This window comes from Python bivittatus, unplaced genomic scaffold (assembly GCF_059951505.1).
Source record: "Python bivittatus isolate LINGU-HERP-01145 unplaced genomic scaffold, Pbiv_v1 ctg000120_np1212, whole genome shotgun sequence".
Taxonomy (NCBI): domain Eukaryota; kingdom Metazoa; phylum Chordata; class Lepidosauria; order Squamata; family Pythonidae; genus Python; species Python bivittatus.
Genome location: NW_028277037.1, coordinates 3,208,756 through 3,229,849, shown reverse-complemented (window position 1 = coordinate 3,229,849; position 21,094 = coordinate 3,208,756). Strand labels below are relative to the sequence as shown.

The window sequence follows — 21,094 nt, the reverse complement described above, 5'->3', positions numbered from 1 at the left end:
CTTTTGCACTTTATGGAATGGTACCTTATTGCAAACATAAACTGCAGAATCTCAGCTGTATCTCGTTATATGAATTGGGTGTTAGCTGTAGCCCAGCCCCTTGAGGTCCATTGTGAAAGCCTTTTTTTCCAAACACGGCAACTTTAAGATGTGTGGACTTCCAACTCCCAGAATTCTGGGAGTTGAAATCCACACATCTTAAAGTTGCCAAGTTTGAAAAACATTGTCCTAAATTTAAATACTGTCAGTTGGATTCCAACTTGCATACATAAAGTGGAAACATGAAACCTAAACTGAAAACCTTAACTTAAAAGACTCAATGTTACTTATGCAAGATAGGACCCAGTATTAAAAACAGTGTATAAAATAAATCCCCCCCCCGCTTGACACTTGAAGACCTCATGAATATATCCATGTTGTTTCTTGGAATCAGTATGGAACTGGTTTGCCATTGCTGCCCTCTGGGTTCTTGTTCTGACTTTCCAGTCTAGGACTAAGTGGGTCCAATCCTGCTTATTTTTCCATTTCGGTCAAGGCTGCTTAAGCAGAGGATAACGTAGGCTGAAGAATCCACATCAGACTTTCATCTTGAAAATGCTTTAATAAGGAAGTGTTGACAACACTGTTTTTGCAAAATGTAAAGATAACTATACAAATTCTTAATACAAAAAGAATAAATTAAAAGCTTATTTAAAAAAAAATTCTGCAACTCTTTCTACAGCGTATCTTCTTCTTGATCACTGCTGCACAGGAGTCAAAATCATTTTACATGCTTTACAGTCGATTTCAGAAGAGTTCTATTTTTAAAAATTTGGAATTAGAGTCAATCTTACGCCATATATATATATATATATATATATATATATATATATATATACGCATCTTCTTTATATCTAATTAACTAAGCAGTATAATTGGTCATCATGATAGCACCTGAATGAGTCTGCTATATCCAAAACTAATATTGGGTTGAAAGACAAAACCAACATCCTTTTTTTTCTTCCCAACATTTTCAACACTCAACTGCATATAATATTATTTAAAAAATAAACCCTGCCCACCATTTGATATGGTGTGAATGCATATACAAAGCGGGAGAGGGAGGGGGAGGTTTGTACATACAGACCAAAAGCATTTTCAGACTTAGGACCTTTTTAATCTATATAAAAGCAAAATTCAAGGGACTTATTATTGGGGTAATCAAGTGCCTGTATACAGTAGCTGTGGATACCCCTTCATGTTATACTCAGAACATGTTAATCTCCTGATTAACATTCTATGTACATTTTTGTATAACTGAATTGAGTTAAACAGTAAAACCTGTTTTACTTAATTTCTGTCTTTACTACCAGACTGGCTCACAAGTGCCTTGATTGAAAGAAATAAAAGTAAATTGAAAATCACCCCACTTTCTCCCCACAACAAAAACGCCCCAGGACCATTTGCAAACAAGCTGAAGGGTGTGGTTATTTTTAAAAATGTTAACTTCGCAGCCAGGGTGGGGTGTGGGGGGTAGAGTTGCTTTTCTGCTCAGTAACACACCAAATCTCCCGATAGATTAGATGGATTCAAAAAGCCCTGTGAAAGAGCATCTCGCAATCCAAGGATGTGTACTTGGCTGGGATTAACTTGTTAACTGGGGTGAGACTGTCAGTTCCTTTTCAAGAAACTCACAATTCTGAGTCAACCTAAAGCTCCCTGAAACTCTGGTTTATTTCTTTCCCATTTGACCCTGGTCATCTGCCAGTATTCTGGCTATCATTTGGCATACAAATTAAAAAACAAAACAAAAACCAAGCTTTCTAGGTGGTGATTGAACCTAAAAGTCAGTGATTTTTTAAAAAAATCATGAAGTTCTATGTTTTAAAGTATGCTGTATGTTTTAAAGTAGTAAATAACTCCCCCCCCCCAAACAGCTCTGGAAATTACGGATTGATGAGGAAGCTGAGAATTATAATTCTTGCTACCCAATACCCTGGTTCATTTTGCCCCCTGCCATGAGGACAGTAAAGGATGCAATAAACCAGCATTTCTCAACCTTAGCAACTTTTAAGATATGTGGATTTCAACTCCCAGAATTCCCAAATTCTGGGAGCTGAAGTCCACACATCTTAAAGTTGTCAAGGTTGGGAAACACTGCTATAAACCATAAAGACATGAGTATGTGAGAGAAAATGGTTATTTTAACCTGAAAGAAATGTCTTAATAAAACAACAAGGCAATTAAACATCACCAAAAAGTTATTTTCTTGTTTTGATAAGTGACTGTAAATTATTTAAGGGATTTAAATTTTAAGGGAGAATATTTTCAAATCCCACTGGTTGCAAATCAGCATAAAAATGAAGATGCTGAAACTCCTGACTCCGGATCAGACAGTGTACTCTCATAGTTATTCCCAGGGGTGGCTGTTGGAGGGATGGGTAGCCACCATCTTGACTTTTTTGACCTCCCCATGGATGCCCTTGTTTGTTCATGGCCTAATATTGCCACTGTAGTTAGGCAGGGATTTTTCATGTCTCCCAGTATAATAAACAACATTGGTCAGCTATTTACCTTCACTTCTGCTCATGTTCCCCTCTGCATTTCAACCTTGCTTTGCTGAGTCTTCCTTCTGCTACCATTTTCCTCAAGAGCAAGCCACTTTCAAGTGCCATTGTGTAAAATGTAGATTCTTTTTATCTTCCTGCAGGATATTACCCACACCTGATAATTCCTTGGAAACAGGCATTTATTAATGGAAGCAGATGGTGTTTGCTTGTTTTTTTGCTCTTTGGAATCTCTTTTTAGTTTTTGCTATTGCCGAGCTAACACACAAACACAGAAGCGAAGGAGGGGCAGAAACACTTGGTTGTCCAGTGGCATAAAAACAAAATAGCACCACAGTGAAGTCTTGGTGTGCTTGCTCCAGGATCTGACCGGATCAGGGGTGGGCAATGAAGGTCCCCAAAAGGTGCATTTTGGCTCTCACTACACTCAAGATGAGAGACAACGTAGGAACGGGAAGGGATTCTGACTTGTTGGAAAGTCCATGGGCTTGCGAGGGTGGTCACCCCAGAATGGTTGACCGGGAGCACAGAGATTGTGTCTCAGTTTATTATAAAAATATTGAGGCCTTTTGGAAATTGGATGGCTTTCTAGGTTCATAAAAAGCATTGCTTGAGTGTGTGTGTAAACTTGTTCCCTCTTTTGATCTTGGAAAGCAAACATGCTTTGTATTAAATGGGGGGCAAATCTTGTCGATGGTTCATTTTAGTAAGGTAAGGAGGGAAGGTAAATTAGTTCAGCAACACTGTAACCTCTCCTTGTTCAAGCCTTGGACACTTCCCTAGTGAGATAACAAACCGTTTCCTACATTAGTAATATATTTTGAGATCATGTTCAATATATCCCAGGCTACTTTGACACCCTACCTTGTATAGGACTTTTTTTTTAACTTGCTGAAACTTTTTTTTGGCATTTTTATTTCATGACTGATCACAGTTCTTCAAGCAATAGGATTGTGTGCTCTTCCTTGCAATCTCTCTCCAGGAATGTTGAAAGAAAGACCAATTTTCCCTTCCTACTGAAACCTTGATCACCACCTTGTACCTCCACTGGATTTCCCCAACTGACCCTTGATTATATTACTTGATCTGAAATTGCTCAGGATTGTAGGGCATCAAGAGAAAGACTGCAGATCATAAATGCTATTGCTGTTTCTGAAAAACGCAATGATTTGAGAGAAATGCTTCAGGATGGGCAGTCACTGAAATCTTTGGCAGCACAGAACAAATTGCTTTTACAATATTCTGGCCCATCTCTGAAATACAAGCTTTGTAAGCTCTTCTGCCTTTGAATGAAATCGGCATTCACCACAGCTGTGGCACCATCTTTAACTACTGCTTTGACTTTAGATTTCAAATCATGTTAGAATAATTTCACCCATTGAAGAACAAGAATATTTTCTCCAGAAAGGGTTTGAATTGACTATCTCTACCTAACATCCATGAACCTAGAGATCTGCCCTCTGCTCTTCGTGGAGTGCAGGGAGGGTGAAAGAATGTGCAGAACCGGGAACGAAGGACTATTTTTCTCTACTGACACAGTTGTTCTTTCCATAATATCATCTTCAATTGCCTTATGCAAAAAGTGCTTTTCTTTTAAAGCTGGTGTCGGGCGCCAGAGCAGCTGGGTAAGGCAAATGAGAGGCAGTGAGGTGATTTTTCCGAATGGCATTGATGCATCTGAACAGCTGAGGTCAAGGAGTTCACACTAGAGTTCCAGGCTTGGCTTTGTCCTGTCCATACCACTGGACATCTGATAGTTCTGGATAAAGGGGAGAATCCAGGTAGCAGCTATCACTGTAGCTCCTACAGAGAGAGGGGATGAAAGTTCACATTAGTGCATTTACCCCAGACAGCCGAGGTGGTGAGTTCAACGTTCTCTCAGTTCGTTTCAAAAATATACCCTTCACTTGTGACTTTTTCAGTGAAACATCTCATTTTGGAGGGTACAGAGGACAGTTTTGTCCTACACAGTTTAACCTATCAATTCACCAACAATTCAGACTATTTGTTGACTGATACTCTAAAGTAGCTACACATTACACTGTAGCATAAATGTGCTCAAGTTGGCCACATCCCACATGGAAAGAAAAAGGCAGATCCCATGTCTCCATCCTCACTTCTAGATCCCATGATGTTCTTCTCATCCCAAGCTTATTCCCATCAACCACACCCTGAGTACTTGTGGACATTTCAAATCAAAGCTCCAGACTGCAGTTGCTGGCTGTTTTTTATCACCTAAGAAATACCTCTGGGGCTTACATGGAGCCCAGAGCGATTTTTGGAAATCAAGATTTTGCCTTGCTTTGTATCAGGTTTACTTCCTAGTTTTTTTAGAAGGTTTTTATGTTTTTTAATTAAAGTCTTAAAAACAAACTAATAAAGAGACACAGGGAGTCTGGCAAAAGCCAAGACAGATTGTATGGAAACACTAGTACCCACATGGTGGGAAGAGAGCTTGTTTCACTTGCAGTTGTCCACCCTTCAAACCACCCTTCTGGTACTTCTAGGAAACCACTTCAGAACAATGTTGCACGCATAATCCCTCTCTTTCCTCCATCCCCAGTTAGGTTCTATATAAATGCAGACATGTTCAACATTTGGGAGAGATGGCCGTAGGAGCCAAGAGCCGAAGGACATGCCGAAGAAAGGATGAGCAAGAATGGAGAGGTGCATGCAAGCCAAATTCATGCATTCCGTGGCTGAAACATGCACATGGTGGTGTTTCATAGTTGGTTTGGTTCACTTCCATCAACAATTATGCTACCAGGTCACTGATGGCACTGTGTGGCAGAAGTCCTCCTGCCAACCTAAGAGCAAATCTAGAGAATGTTCTTTTCATTTCTATTGCTCCTATGCTACGCAAAACATTTCACCTGCTAAGTTTCTTTCTGCCAATCTTAGGTGACCCTGGTTGTGGCCCCAGCAGGACCCCAATCCAGAGCACTACATGCAATTTACTCAAGAGAAGAGAAGAAAATGGTGGCTTCTCTATGCAGGAGCCAAAATTGACCTGACCTCTTACTTATTCCCACTCTATATTGCAGATTCTGGACTATAAAGCTATTCTACAACAGGCCAGAAAAAACTACAAGATTTCTCCATGCCATTAATGGGCCAATCTTTGAAAAACTTTGCTCTTTTTGAAGAAAATGATTTTAGTCAGAGCAACTAAATCTTGTAGTCCTATAATGACTAGCAGCATGCTGTGGCCTTTAATAGACCAGAGCCCAGTTAACTAAATATGTGTCTGTTTAATTACATATAATCCCTTATAAATTTGTCGTCCTCTACATGGGCAAGATCAGAAAAAAATTAAATGCAACTATAGACTATGCCAGTAACAATATGGAAATCTTATAATCACAATACCCCCCCCCCCCGACTTACTGAAAAGTTCTAAGCTTGAAAGGAGCCTATTTCCAGCTGAGAACATTTTTGGGTAAGATCACAGCATAGTTTAAATCCTGTAAGTAGCTGTGTTAAATCTGAAACATTTTGCACATCTCTGCAGCCTGATAACCCTTCCAATGGTACATATACTTGCATAAAACACATTTAAGCTTGGGTAGAATTCTTAGCCTGAATCTATCTGTCTTCACAAATTCACCTTATCCAACAGGGTTACAGACTAGAGATCTTGCCAACCTGACTGAAGTTCAATTATTGCTCAGAATCCTTCCCCGCCCCCCACCAATTTATAGTTAACTTGGCTGCCACATAACTTCTGAAGTAGCTGTTTTATTTTCTTGATAAAGCTGTGGGATAATTTTATAAAAACTGACGTAAACAATTACAGCAGTTAGCTGTAGCTTTTCAACCTGCCTGTCCCAAAAAACCTTTCGAAGAAATGGAACAAAGGAATCCCCTTCTGACAAATGGAAAAGCAGGGTATACGCTTAATAATAAATAAAAGAATAAACACAGTGAATGGAAATGTCAGGGAGTCACTCCTTTAAGAGCGATGCGGCAGGCAGAATGCACAAAGGAGCCTCTGATTTTTTTTAAAGGTTTGAAGGGGATCTGCCACGTATCAAAGCTGAACCCTTGACAGTGGAAGGGACTCAATGCCTGTGGATCAGTGGGTCCAACATCTTTAGGGTCAGATAGAGGTAGGTGAAGAACATGGTAGAATTGCTTTGCTGCTTCCCTTAAATCACTCCCCTACACATTTTCCAACCCAGATTTCTTTTTTTTCAGAATCTCTTCCTCCATGGACATTGACCTCATTGTAAAACTCAATAAAACTGGTTATATTTTTACGAGAAAAACAACACCCTCCCCCCTGGTGACCACACCTTTGCTCATTCCTAATCCAAATCCCTATACAGTTCCGATGTCCTCTCCCGCCCGAGAAAAGTTATGCAAAGTACGAGACAAAAGGAAGAAGGCAAGACAATGCAGCAGGGAGGAAGTCTGGTTTTAGGGTAGAAAAAAATCCCCCTCACTATACCTCTAGTCATCAGTACTTGGTTGAGCTGGAGAATGAGACTCATCCATAGTGGGTGAATTGTCTCTGGCATCTCTGAGCAAAGCAGAACCAAAGCAGAGCGAGAAAGAGAAAGGGGAGAAGAAATTGGAGATCAGCTATGTTAAAGAAAAGCAGGGACACAAAACTTTGTGAAGAACTTATTCACCCCATCGGAAGCGAGCTGAGGAATCATCTCAGAAGACAAAGGGAAGTTAGTGACACAGGGAAATCTGCTAAGGAGAGTTTGGGGCCCTGGGACTTGTGTGGTGAATTGGTGAAGGGTGTAGAAGCAAAAAAAGGAAACGATCGTTTCTCTGCCAGAGGATACAGTGCAGTTCCTAGAGCAGTGTTTCTCAACCTGGGTAACTTTATCTTTTAGTAATCATCTTCGCTTTTTGTTGCTGTGATCTGATGCTGCTTTTGCTGCTGTTCTAAATGTTGGCCATGACCAGCTCCCGATTTTTATCTTGCCCACTGTGTTGTTCTCTCGATGGGCCTTACATGAAGTTTTACTTACTTTCATAGTTTCAACTGCTTGTACACCATTCAGAAAACTCCTTTGCTGGGCAGTAAAATGGTGTAATAGATAAAACACGGAGATCAAACACTGGCCCTTATGGGACGGTGATATTTATGGCCCTAGCGTCATCTGTGGTGGAACGGGTAAAAATTGACCATTTGCTTCAAGCAACGTAAAAACATCACTGTGAATCTTAAGCCAATTCCTGACACAGGCACACTGTGGCTTTTCTTATAGTGATAATTGTGGAAATCAGTCCAGCCCACAGAAATATGAACTAGATCGTTATTTTGGTTGATTCCTTTTTTTCCTTTCTTCTTTACAATTAAATGGAGACTCTAGCTATTGGTGCATCAGCATAAAAAATCAGTGTAAACGCCTGAGTAACCTATATAGTATCTACAAAAGGTGGGCTAGCAACTGGAATCCTTGCCCAGCCTTGCCCTCTCCTTGTTGCCCCTTCCCATGGGCCCAAATACTCACCCAGTTTGCCAAGCTAAGATGTGATGTGGACAGCTGGGGGGCAAAGACCCACAGTCACCAGATGTGGTTGTTGAACTCCTCTGATTGTGAGGTAAGGCAGCTGGAAAAACAATTGACACATAAAGTTGATGCTATTATAGCTGTATCATTGGAGCTCTTGACCCTGATCCCAAACAGGGGGAGACCCTGGCAAGTTCTTTCTTCCAGCTAAACAAAAGCCAGCGCAATCTTTTGCCATCACGGTTCCAGTCCCTCTCCGTTTCCTGCCTGGGTGCCTGTGCATCCGCTCAGGCATCTGTGGGGAGGGGTCAAAATGGCAGCTATGACCGTACGATAGAAGTCCTGCCCCTCTTTCCATGCATTGTAAAAGGGAGGGGCTTTGATTGTGTGATTGCCACTGTCATCTTGACTACTCTGACTCCCTCTGCAGATGATCCTGCATCCACTCAATTTTAATAAAAGGGCTGAATTTTTCTCTAATGTGGCTTATTTTTAGTAGCAACAAGAGCAACAATCTCTCTCCTATGGCCTTCATTTCAGGCAGCTGAGATAATATTAAAAACTTCAGCCCAGCCACTTTCTGCTGTTGTAATCCAGTTGGTTTACAATTGGTATACAGGTAGTCCTCGCTTAATGACTATTTAATGATGGCCTTGGAAAAAGTGCTTTATGACCTGTACTCACACTTACAACCATCACAAACTGTCGCACCACCCCCCGCAGTCACGATTTCTGACTTTTTATGATAGTCGTTAAGTGAATCACCATGGTCGTTAAGTGAATCCCAGCAAAAAAGTCCACTGGAGAAGCTGGATACATTTAATAACCACATGATTTGCCTAACGACCACATGATTCACTTAACAACCACGTGATTTGCTTAATGACTGCAGTGATTCGCTTACCCATCATAACTTCGGGTCTGGTCACGTGGTGATTCGCTTAACAACTGCCCTCGCTTAATGACCAATTTTCCAGTCTCTATTGTGGTAGCTAAATGAGGACTACCTGTAACTTACGTTTAAGTATAATGAATGCCAAGAGGCACCAGCCATGCAATGCATTCTGGACTTTGTAGAGCATAATAACCTTAGAAGCAATAATTGACTTTTGGAGGCTCAGCTTTTTGCAAACAATGCCTTCAGGGCAAATATACATAAACTATATGTAACCACCTAGAATTTCTCCAGATTGATAAATCACACAAATGAATAAATTGGTCCTGACTGTATGTCTCTAAAACTAAAAGTAACAAAAGGAAAACATTCCTATTTTATTTTTGCAGTTCCCTGAGCGCTTTGTGATTCCATTGTTTCATAGCAAAATTAAATCTTGTTGAGGTTACCCTTAAAAAGCAACGAGCTTCAATCTTAATTTGCCACATTTAATAATTATACATTCAAGTACAGGTAGGTTGCAATTAGTGTGTGTTCGAGTAACGTGATATGTGATTTAGTGCAAATTGTGAACTGATACCAGATTGTGTTTAATGCAATCCAAAATTCAGTTAATGCAAGGCTAGCATGTGTACAACTGAGGCTAGCAGATGTGCCATTGCAGTTCGGATTTCAGACACCGCTAATCTGTGTGTGTGCAAAATGGAGAAAAGGAAGATTCCGTCAGAGGAAAACAGTACAAGTTTAACGCTGTGACTTTGTTAAAAATAAATTTAAGTTGTATGTATATTCTTTTAACCTTTTACTGTTATATTTCATTAATAAACAAAGATTTATGTTTAAAAATCTTTCATTGCCTATTTCCGTCAAACTGGAACCAATTACCCTATTTTCCATAGACAGATCACTCCGAATAGTGCGAATTCGAACCACACTAATCGAGACCTACCTGTACTTTTGAAGAACCACAGGAATATTCACTGAAATAGTCCCCCAACTCCAGTCCAGTATGAGGGCATGATACAATAACAGCTCTATCTGTACTCTGCAAACTCACAGAAAGGAGTATCTTTTATGTAGAGCCGTCTGAGGTAAGCATATGATGAATAGTGGAATGCCATATTGGCAATACTAGCTAAGATTCTTATTCTAGAAATTCAACATTAAAAAATGTTGAATTCCTAAACTTGGAAAGGAAACTTAACTGCTGGGCTGGCTATCGTAATAACCCCAGGATCCAAATGACCAACTACTCCTAGGCCCAATGTAGAAAATAGTTAAGTCAGATGGGTGCAAGCATAAATGCACGCATCCTTGCAGAGACTGTATTCCACGAACCGTTTTCACCTGAGAAAGAAGAGAGGATGCATGCAGCAACTTTTAAAAACCTTCCATCTGTTTTGGGCGGGATGAATCGTGCACGATCTCTCTGGATTGGATGGCTGGGGAGGGCTGTATGAGCATGTCTTAGGACAATATTAAGAGCCATAACCAGAATTCCTTTGCCCCTAGGAACATGGCAAATGAAATGATGCACAGATGGAACTGCGACTGCATCATTGTGGCTGCCATCTTGACTTTTTTGACCCTGCGGGCACCCCCAAACAGTACAGAAGGTCTTCCCACCGCTTCCTTCCAATACTCTTTTGACTTCCCAGTTTAGCTTGGAGCTCTGGGGCATTCTGGTGTTCTCCCATCTCCAGACCAGACGCTGCTTCACTTTTTTCAAGAAGAGTAAGGCGTTCCAGACATACGACCTGGTAGACTAATTCCCACATTAAATGTGCCCATTTTAGGCTTCTTACAATCCCTCCTCATCCCTTCTGCCCCAGCTGGCGGGCTCTGCCCCCAATTTGCTGGGTAAATAAAAGACCGAATATATAAATATTAACCGAACATAATTATTAGCTAAGATGCTGCTTGTACTTGGAGTGCATTCTTTGCTGATGATTTTTGAAAGGATTCAAGTCCTTACACATTTGAGAAACTCTAATTACAGCAGTGGCACCAATCTTAATCTGCTTCCAGCTTTAAACAACCACTCTTAGCGTTTAGCTTCTTATTTAAAAGAACTGACTTACTGGAGTATAATCTATGTAATATACAATGTTTTGTGTAAAAGCTGGGGCTGACACAGAATAGTGTATTTGAGATGGTGGCAAAATCAGAATTCGAAGCCACCTGGTCTCAGCAATGCCCTGACTTTTGATCTGAGGAGTAACCTCTTTGTAGGAACTCATCTGATATGCAGACCACGCAGACAGGCAGCTCCTCATCATCAAGGGATGGCCCTTGAAGACCACCCAGAAGCTTCAACCAGTCCAGAATGTGCCAGTGTGAGCAGTGATGGGCGTGCCTTGATAGGCCGATGTGACACCTCTGCTTCGTGAGCTGCACTGGTTGCCGGTTTGCTTCCAGGTGCAATTCAAGATGCTGGTTGTTACCTATTAAGCCCTACGTGGCATCGGGCCTGGTTACTTGAGGGACTGCCTGTCTCCCATAACATCTTCCCAGCCAATTCGGTCTAGCAGGGTGAGCACGCTCTGGGTTCCTTTGATTAAACAATGCCATCTCTCGGGACCCCGGAAGCGCGCCTTCTCTGTAGCAGCGCCTGCCCTCTGGAACGAGATTCCCCCTGAGATCTGGGTGGCCCCCACTCTGCTGTGTTCAGAAGAGCCGTGAAGACCTGGCTCTTCATCCAGGCCTTTGGCGAGCAAGAGTGAGACCCCTCGCTTCATTACGCTTCCCTCTTTCATCTTTGTGTTTTATGGATTTTATTGTAATTGTGAGCTGCCCAGAGCCATTGAGAGTCAGGTGGCATACAAGTTTAATAAACCATCATCATCATCATCATCATCATCATCATCATCATCTTCCTATTACCAGCAGACACTCTTTACGCACACTGCCCCATCAGAGGGGTCCTGGAATGATTCCTTTAAATGCAACCTCAACCCAGAATCTCTTCCGCTTACCTGACGTTGCTTTGCACATTGGAGGCATCCTGGTTACCTTACTGTGCGCCACAAAGGTGCTTTGAGAGGAGCTGCTGTATGGGGAGCTGCTATCCGATGAGGTGGAGCTCGTGTGCGACAACCGGCTGTGGTCCTTGTGGGTGGCTGTGGACCGCTGGTACCATAGTCTGAGCTCATCTGACACCACAGTCCTCCCTGATCCCTTTTCGTGACCCTCTCTCCCCAAAGAAGGAGTCCTTATGATCTGGGAGCGGGAGGGAGTCAACCGTACAGAATCCACTTCATCTCCGTGCCAGTTCTCCTTGAACATCCCCCCCGCCGTGTACGAATTGGACGTTTTAAACTGTGCTTTCACGCTGTAGTGTCCCTCCTGGTCGTTTTCGAGACTGCGCACCACCACGGGCGTCGAGCTCCCTTCAATGTACAGGGGGTACTCTTTGATCCTGTACTGGGAGGAAGGCTGGCTTTGGCTGTGCAGGTAGACCCCGTGATGGCCGGTCCCGTTCCCGGCAGCCAGGTTGGGCATGCTGCCAGAGTTGGAGCAGACCAGGTTTCCGGTCGACTTGTGCCTCTGCCTCTGGCGCTCGCGAGCTTTGGAGGGCGAGTCCTCTGCCAGGGTAGAATAGTTGGCGTTCATCTGGGCCGGGTAGTAATGCTCGGAGCTGGAATGGCTGGTGCAGGAGGAGCAGTCGTCCATGGGGTCTGACCCGTTACTGCTACGAGTCCTAGGGGTGTAGAAGTCGGGGCTCCCGGTCTCGTTTTCGGAGCCGACGAGCCTCCCTTGGGACTCCAAACTAGAACTTCGGTGTCTAAAGTGCTGAGCTAAACTATGCAGTCTCGTAGGGCTGATGTCCACTGATCTGTAAGCCCAGAAAAACAGAAAGGGGAAAAAAAAAAGAATTAAGACTCTAGACATTACTACAGAAGGCAGCTCTTGGTGAAAACAGGCCACATGCCTTAAATCCCTCAACCCAAACTGGCATCCAGGAGCCACATGCAGAGTACACAGTGAAACTCAGATATGTGAAAACCTTTCAGAAAAGCTGCTTTAGTCTGTCTTTACAGTATAGGCAGTCTTCGTTTAGCGACCATAATTGGGACCGGTCACTCGGTTGTAAAGTGAAGTGGTCTCTAAGTGAAATCGTGACAGTGCTTATGATCTTACGTCAGCTCTCTTTTGCTTTACTGACCTGCGAAGGTCATAAATGCAAAGACTGGTTGGAAAGTTACTTTTCATCACCGTCTTAACGGCAAATGGTTGCTAAATGAATCAGTTGCTAAACAAGGACTACCTGTATTGGTAAGCAGAAACAATAGGTAATCAGAAACTGCTAGAGTCTGTTACATTGGGACACAGTAAGAGTGTTGCTCTTAAGTAGGCGCTGCTTGCCTCAGGACCAGCTTTTGCAGAGTCCTCTGCTTGCTTACTTGGTCCTACTCAATGATGCAGAATACTGTCATCCAGAAAGCATCAGAAAAACCAATGCCGAGCTTATGCAGGATGGAAAAGTGGGAGGAACTGCATTGCTCATTTTCCATTTTACCAAACCTGCTGGTTCATTTTATTTTCTTTGGAATCGAGGGGAAGGAACTACACCAGATGTTGAAATAGTCCAGCAGCTATTTTAGGAGCCCAGCCTCGCCTGGTGCACCGCATCATGCCTCTTCCCCGCTTCCTTCCCCTTTTTGATGACCGAGTTCAGAATCAGAAGAGAAGATTGCTGAACTTTCTCTATTGACTGGGAGAGCTGGATTTGGATTGACTCTTCCCTGTCCAGAGTTTATTTTCTGGGCTTTGAAGGAGAAGCTGTGGATAACGAAGGCTCAGAGACACATTCCTTGAACGTGTAATATGGCAGAAGGAGCATTTAAACCCTGATAAGCCTTCACAAACTGCAACCCTTTGGGGATCCAAACCATTTCCAATGGAGAGTAAATGCAACCTGAACGGGGGTTCCCACTTTCCTCCCATTCCCACAATGTGCAAACAAGGAGGGAGTCTGATGGAGAATTAGTGCCCAGGCATGTAACCAAGGCCTGAATAAATGCACAGCTTAGTGCTTGCTGCTGATGCAGAGGCAAAGCAGGATTAAAAAATTATGTATTCGTCTCCCTGCTATGATCTGCCAGTGGATAGCAAGTGCTGCTATGTGAGTGGTTGCAGAGTCTTCAGGAGCTGAAGCAGGGGGGGCTGTCCACATGCAGGATCGGTTCCCAAACATGACTGGGGAGTTCCCATCGACTGTGCTTCTGAGACAACTATGAATAAACTTGCAGTGGCAACCAAGCGTTGAAGAGAAGAGGATAATTAATACTCTGCTAATCAAACTAGTTACCGAACACTGCCTTAAGAAACCAAGCTTTTTAAAGTGAGGAATGTGAACTTTCAACTGTGAAATGATGGCAACCTCTTCCTAAATTAATTCTGTGTTTAAAGTAATATTTGGTGAATATTCACACTGGAAGAAATCAAATGAGATCTGTTAGCTTATTAGTTGTACTGTGCTCGCTAAGACATAAAACAGGAAAATACTCCATGGTTGGAAGAGACCTCATAATTCATTCCCTGCTTGACACAGGATAAAAAACATTTCAGACAGATGGCTCTGTTTGAAGACCTCCAATGAAGAGGAACATCCTATTCCACTGGTGGACAGCTCAGGAAATTCCTTCTGGTATCTAACCTGATATTCCTCCTGGTATCTAACCCTGTAGTTTCAACTCAGTAGTTTTGGTCCAGGGTGTGAAAGAAACAACTCCACTCCATCTTCTGGATGACTGTCTGAAGATTGTGATGAATCCACCCCCTTCATCTTCTCTAGACATACCCTTAGAGTTTTCCTTCTTGTGTATAACCACATACATACTTAGGTGAGTTCATTTATGAATGCTCATGCAGGAAAGGACTTAGTTCTGATTAATTCGAAAGAAATGTCTACAGAACACCTGATCAAAATGGCTAAGCATTTGGACTGGAGTGGGTGGGGCTTTTTGACTCTCCCATTCCTAGGGACAGTCCCTATAAGAAGAAATTGATGTACTGCTTTTATATTCCACCTCTCCTCTAAGTCCTTTTATAGATTTTATTACAAGAATATGCCACCAAAGCGTATTTGGTGTCCAGGAGCCATCGAAACAGACTGCACTCAAAGGTGTCTGCAGTCTCCCAATGTCACTCCATTAAAATTTTGTAATAAAGTGGGTTTTTTTGTTTTGTCTCTCAGACAAAAAATAAATTAGCAGCAAACTAAATTTTAGAGGAATGAATTAAAAATATAACCCATTCCCACCCCAAAAAGGGTGCTGAAAATGTTGGCCTCCTCCCAATGATAAATGCCCCCTCGTTGTGCGTTTTGCTCCCAGAGATAGAATATACAGTGAAAAGTGGGAAGGGTACAAAAAGCTTAGCGTGGGCTAATAGAGATGGATGGGCTCCAACCATCTAATCGATCACCCATCCAGATCTTTTTTTAGCTGAGAATTAACACAGGTTAGCTTGATTCCATGACCAACATGCCTCTTTTTCTCCATCTCTCAGCTAAATTCAAACACAATTCAGTTCAGAACAACTCTTCATCACTCTAATGAAATGTAAGCCAAAGGTATGATCTGAGATATGTACAGAAAGGGCAAAATGTTTTGAGCCCGGTGTGTTTGACCTACTGTACTCTTAGTGCTGCAGTCTTCATAGGGAAATGTTTGGGTGCTTCTTGTCCAAGGTTGGAAGGACATCCACCTTGAAAGAGAGGCTCAGCAACATCAGGATATGTCTGGTGAAGGCTGAACCTCTTGTTTTAACCTTGCCCAAAGTATTCTGAGGTTGATCTGGCCTTACTGGAAGTTCAGAACTGTGTCAGAACACTTCCAGTGAGGCTGAAACAGCCCACATTGAGCTCAGAATGTTTCGAGTACTATTTTAGTTCCATGTCTCTATTAACCTGTATTAAAAGCATTTATGCCAGGAGTCTAATAGAAGAAGAGAAACAGAGAAAATCTTGGGACGAAAGGACTCACCTAGTGGAATGCACGTAATGTGGACTGCGTACCCGTAGATCTGGTGTTGATGGCATGCTGGATTGGGTGTTCCAGTGGGGAAGATTCCTTACTGGACTGTTCTGAAGAGAGTTGCTTCCTCCACCTTCCACACAACTACCGGTGCTGGGAAATCGCTTGTGACTAATGCAAATAAACAACGACAAAGAGTTCAAAGCACAATCATTCTTTATCTTTATAAACGCCGCTCAATGGGCATGATCTCTACCTATGTACATTGATCCTTCAGGTGGACAGTAGCGAAACTTGGTACTTCTTCCCAGGTATCATCCCAACAGCTGTTACAAGAGTTTCCTCCTATGTAATACTCTCCAGATGTCTTGAGATGACAAGTTCCAACTTATCCACATGTCACCAGATTGGGGAAGTCAAATGAAAGGAATATTGCCAGACTTGCAACTGGATGGAGACTGAGAGAACATAACTGCCTAAAGCAGACTGGTGCATTCATGCCTTAGATATGGAAGATACTGATTCGAGCATTTAAAAAGGGTAGTGAAAGAAAGAATGTTGACAATTTGATCCTTGCTCTAGATGTTTGAGACTAAAACCTCTGGATGGCTGTGGGAATTCTGGACCAAAACAAAATATTGCCCCATCCATGCATAGACAGACCAATCCAGAAGATCTCTTTGATGGAACATGTCCCAGTTAGACTGACTAAAAATTAAGACATCAAGTCTTTTGGAGCCATGATGTTATTAAGTTACTCTGGCATGTGCAACAGTGCCATTTCCGTAGGCAAAACATTTGCCATCAACTAATTTGGAAGCCCAAAGTCTGTTCTTTTTTCAATTGTTGTACACCGCCCAGAGTCACCTTGTGTGAGATGGGCAGCTATATAAATATGATAAATAAATAAATAAATAAAATGTGTCTATGTACATGCTGATGTGTACCATCTAGTTTCTTTTCCCTTCCATTTAATTGTCATACACATACACACATACGCGCACACACATGTATATACATATATACATATACAGAAGCATACATACATATGCATAATTTTAGGGTATATTAGTTAGCTGCTGAATGCTGCATGTCCTTGGTGAATAATATTATTGTTTTGCTATGGGGAAAAAGCAACCCTCTTTACGTAGAAACATTAGCCAGATTAGAACTGCAGATAGCAGACAGTAGCATAGTTTCTTCCAGAGTTAAAGCCGCAAGTTATGCAGAAACCTTAGGGAATGCTTGAAAACATGTGAATGCGTATTTCCATGCATGACCATGGATTGTGCTGATAAACCTTTGCTTTATTTCTGCAGAAGAGCACTATAACATCCGATGACTGATGGAAGGACCATATTTCCTGCTACGGACTCACCTGCTGTGAGAAGAACGCTTCTTCACCTTCTCATAAGGTTCATCTAAGGAAGACTCACTCCACATTTTGGGCTTAATGGGGGATTTGTCGTAGTCATTCCTGTGATAGTGCATTTGCCGGAGACCCTCCAGGGATTGTGGAGGGGGGGGTCTGTTGTGCAAGGGGGGGCGAGGAGGAAGTCCTTTGTGAGGTGACTGTAAAGGGGATATTGTGCTGGTAACCTGGCAGTCTTCTGGAATGGAAGGAGAAGAGAATATTTGAAGTCCATTAATACTCTTTGGTTTAATTGCTTTACTGCCATCAGGGCACCTCTTTTTATCAAATGTCCGTGTCATGTCAGAAGGTGCCTAAAGATATAAATCTGACAAGGGGGCAAGTATGGGGGAAAAAGGTATATTTAATTGAGTTAGGCTCCCTAGGTGGGTCTTTACGTGTGTGGATACAGACATACAATGCATAAATAAAATATGGATATACCACCTTTTTGATGAAATAAAATAATTGAGTAATCATTCTTGATCAAAAAAGAGCCCCTCCAAGTGACACACACATTAAAGGCTGAACTGTGGAGTCCTTGGTGCTCTCTAAGCTTGGTTGTTTGCTTGCAGACATTTCATCACCCAACTAGGTAACATCATCAGGGCACCTAGCTGGGTAATGAAATGTCTGCAAGCAAACAACCAAGCTTAGAGAGCACCAAGGACTCCACAGTTCAACCCTGAGCTACATATATTCTCTCCTGTTGAAAAGCTGAAATATTTTTTTAAAAATGTCATTACAAGTAACATGATCAGCAAATTAAAGTAGTCAGGGAAATCACTTGAAAAACAAGGAGCCAGAGTATATTTAAAATTAATCCAACTCCAGGTAGCCCTCCTCCCAATATTTTCATCATATGCCTAAAACTAAACAAGTCAGGAATCATACTATTCCCCCAAGGGAAAAAGTCCACCCTGGAGAGGTCTGTGGCAGGAAAGGTCTTGCCTCACTTCCTTTAACCCAACTCAAGCTACAGATAATGTCATAATGGGTGAGGTAGTTAGTCCATTAGATATTCTGGATGAAATCATTTAGGCCTGCAGTGGTAAATTGTGCTTGGAAACAGCGCTGCATTTCAGACATGTTATCTCTTTATCCGTTTGACATACCATTCCTTTTTAAAATTTTGCAATGACTATGTTCTTATCAAATACAGAATATTATAAGACTCCAAAACTTTTTACATACCATCCTCCAGAACAAGAGCATCTGAGAGAGAACTATCTTCACTGGCAATATTTCCATCTAGGAAGCAAAGAGACACAGAGGAGATCCCATCAACAAGGAAGTTCATCAGGGCTTATATACCTGAAGGCAGATAATGAAAGAAGAGCTATCTTTCTTCAGATCCATCCTGTTAGCCTAGGGAAGGGGAATCTGTAGATATCTGGATGCTGCAGTACTACAACTCCCAACAGCCCAAGCAAGTATTGCCAATGGCCATGGATTTTAGGAGATGTAGGACAGCCAAGTCTGGAAGCCCACCTATTCTCCATGCTTGCTTTAGCATGCTATTTCTCATAGGAAGATGTTTCCAAGAAATGCACAAGCAGGACATGAAGTCAATGGTTTGACTACTGCCCCTTAACTATTAAGTTCATTGATGATAAACAGACACTGATAGGCCTATTTATCATTAATTTGACTATTTTTAATAGCTTTGTAAATCAGTGACCTTTTAAGTGGGGATCTTAAACAAAATTTTGCACTGAAAAAAATTAATCCAAAATTAAGTATTTATTTACCATTGGAATTGTTTTGAGTTGTAAACACAACTCCCCTTAGCCGATGTTGTAATCACAACTCCTCTTAGTGCAAACTTGCTGGTCAAAAATATTCTTCAATAGAAATCTTTGAGTGCTTGAGGGATAGGGACAAATGGATGTCAAGCCCAGTGAAATCCCAGCCATCACTGTATTTTTTCTATTCCCATTTTTCTTTGGGGCTGCTTGTGTGAGATTGCAATTCCATTTAGCACAAATATGCAGGTTCTCAATCAATAATTGCACTTGGGCCCTATATCCTATTATCAATTTCCTGAATTTAATACTCATGTGGCTAGTTGCTGAGGGGGTGAGGAGGTTCTGGACCATGAACATGAGGTGGTTGCAGCAGGCCATGTGGTGGACTTCCATAGATCATACTTTGAGAATCTCTCTTCCTGGAAATGGTTTCCCCATTATTTCTTTAAGCCACTGTTTCTCAACCTTGGCCACTTAAACACGTATGACTTCAACTCCCAGAATTCCCCAGCTAGCCATGCTGGCTGTGGAACTCTGGGAGTTGAAATCCATACATCTTCAAGTGGCCAAGGTTGAGACACTGCTTTAAGCAGCCTATAACCAAATCTACCAATCTCTAAACTCCAACCCATGTAAAGAAAATACCAGGATATCACAGAATGTCCATTTTCTTTACCATCTATGATCAGCGAGGCTCTTTGGGTTGGCTTTTTCCCAGACCTGATACGGTACTCATTGATGGAATTTTCAATCTCCTGAAGCTTCTTCAGTGCATTAAGGTAGGAGGTTTTCCTTTGTTTCTTCAGCTTCTTGCTGACATTGGGCTCGCTGGCTAAGCGTCGAGCAGCTTCAGTGATCTGTGACTGAATGGCAAATTCTCTTTCCAAGCGTTCCAGTTCCGCTTCCTGTCGAACAGGAAATAATGGTCAGTGTGTCTCAGGGTCTGCTGTTCTATAAGCTACTTTCACTGGATTGGTATTGGATTGCGTTGGATCCCTGAAAAATATGACTGTTGTCTACCAGGGGAGTCAACTGGAATTATAATCCATCACAAAACTTTTTCTTGAAGGTATCATAATGCTACTCACTTCAGCTTCTGATGTCAGTGATGACTGTAATCATAATGCCAAATATTCTATCCAGCCTCACTTTAGCGAGATGTGGGATTCACTTTGCAATATGTTACTTAAAACTGTTTTTCTATGGGCAAGTCTGATGCTGCTCTAGACATGGCTAAACGGTGGTTACCAGATTTACTAGCATCCCTGGCATCTAAGGGAGGAACAGTGCTAGCATGGGAAAAACATCATTCATCAACCACAGGTTCTTCTTACATGTTTCTGGAGTGGTATGTGTGTGCATGTACTAGACCTTATGGTCTTGATATTCCTGGATTTTTCCTTGTACAACATGTTTCTAATTCACGGTCAAAATTCTTGGCGCACTGATTAAATACATATCTGAAGACAAGTTACAGAAACAACTTGGAAGGTCAGGCTATGCTCGAACTTCATGTCCCTCAGAGTTGTCAGTGCTTTACAAGGACATCCTCAGCAGAAACATTGGAGAGGTGGAGAAATACTTTTTCCCAACTTCTCCATTAGCTGCTCCACTAACAAGACAAGATCACACAAAAGCTAAAATTTTCAGAGGATAATATTGTTTTGAACTATATACCTAGTACATGGAACTTGACAACTGGACAACATAAATGGATTCTCCATGCCCTTACTATGGCCAAAAGACTGATACTGCAGCATTGGAAAGATAAATGTATGGCCCCATTCACTCAATGGATTGAAGACCTGATTGTGCTTGCCACTTACAAGTGGATTGCCTATAGATGTAGACTTTGTATGGACAGGTATAATGAACTATGGGACTCATTTATACAAAATACTGTAGGTTAAAAAAATGACAACATGGTCATCATATAAATGTATTAGAAATAAATACTTGAATAATATTTGCATTAGATAAGTATATATAGAATTGTAATTGTTCACTGTTATAATGACATATTAACATTTTTTGTTGTATTTT

At 41.8% G+C, this 21,094-nt stretch overlaps 2 protein-coding genes across 5 annotated transcripts in view; one reads left to right on the top strand and one right to left on the bottom strand.

The window, feature by feature from the left end:
- PRPF18 (pre-mRNA processing factor 18) overlaps nt 1–17,345 on the top strand; it is a 32,588-nt gene extending 15,243 nt beyond the window's left edge. Inside the window, exon 10 of the mRNA XM_088134844.1 lies at nt 17,212–17,345. Within this exon, the coding sequence (XP_087990970.1) occupies nt 17,212–17,238 (27 nt within the window). The 3' untranslated portion in view covers nt 17,239–17,345. The remainder of the gene's footprint in view (nt 1–17,211) is intronic.
- The window catches only part of FRMD4A (FERM domain containing 4A), a 283,511-nt gene continuing 263,004 nt past the window's right edge, over nt 588–21,094 (bottom strand). For 3 of the 4 annotated variants that reach the window (XM_088134838.1, XM_088134836.1, XM_088134839.1), the window contains exons 17-23: nt 19,728–19,956; nt 18,498–18,554; nt 17,271–17,502; nt 15,902–16,063; nt 11,888–12,747; nt 8,018–8,117; nt 588–4,349 (exon numbers count right to left, since the gene is read on the bottom strand). In XM_088134838.1, the coding sequence (XP_087990964.1) occupies nt 4,247–4,349; nt 8,018–8,117; nt 11,888–12,747; nt 15,902–16,063; nt 17,271–17,502; nt 18,498–18,554; nt 19,728–19,956 (1,743 nt within the window). In that variant the 3' untranslated portion in view covers nt 588–4,246. Of the gene's footprint in view, nt 4,350–6,996; nt 7,069–8,017; nt 8,118–11,887; nt 12,748–15,901; nt 16,064–17,270; nt 17,503–18,497; nt 18,555–19,727; nt 19,957–21,094 lie in introns of all 4 variants that reach the window. The other variant, XM_088134837.1, reaches the window with a different exon arrangement.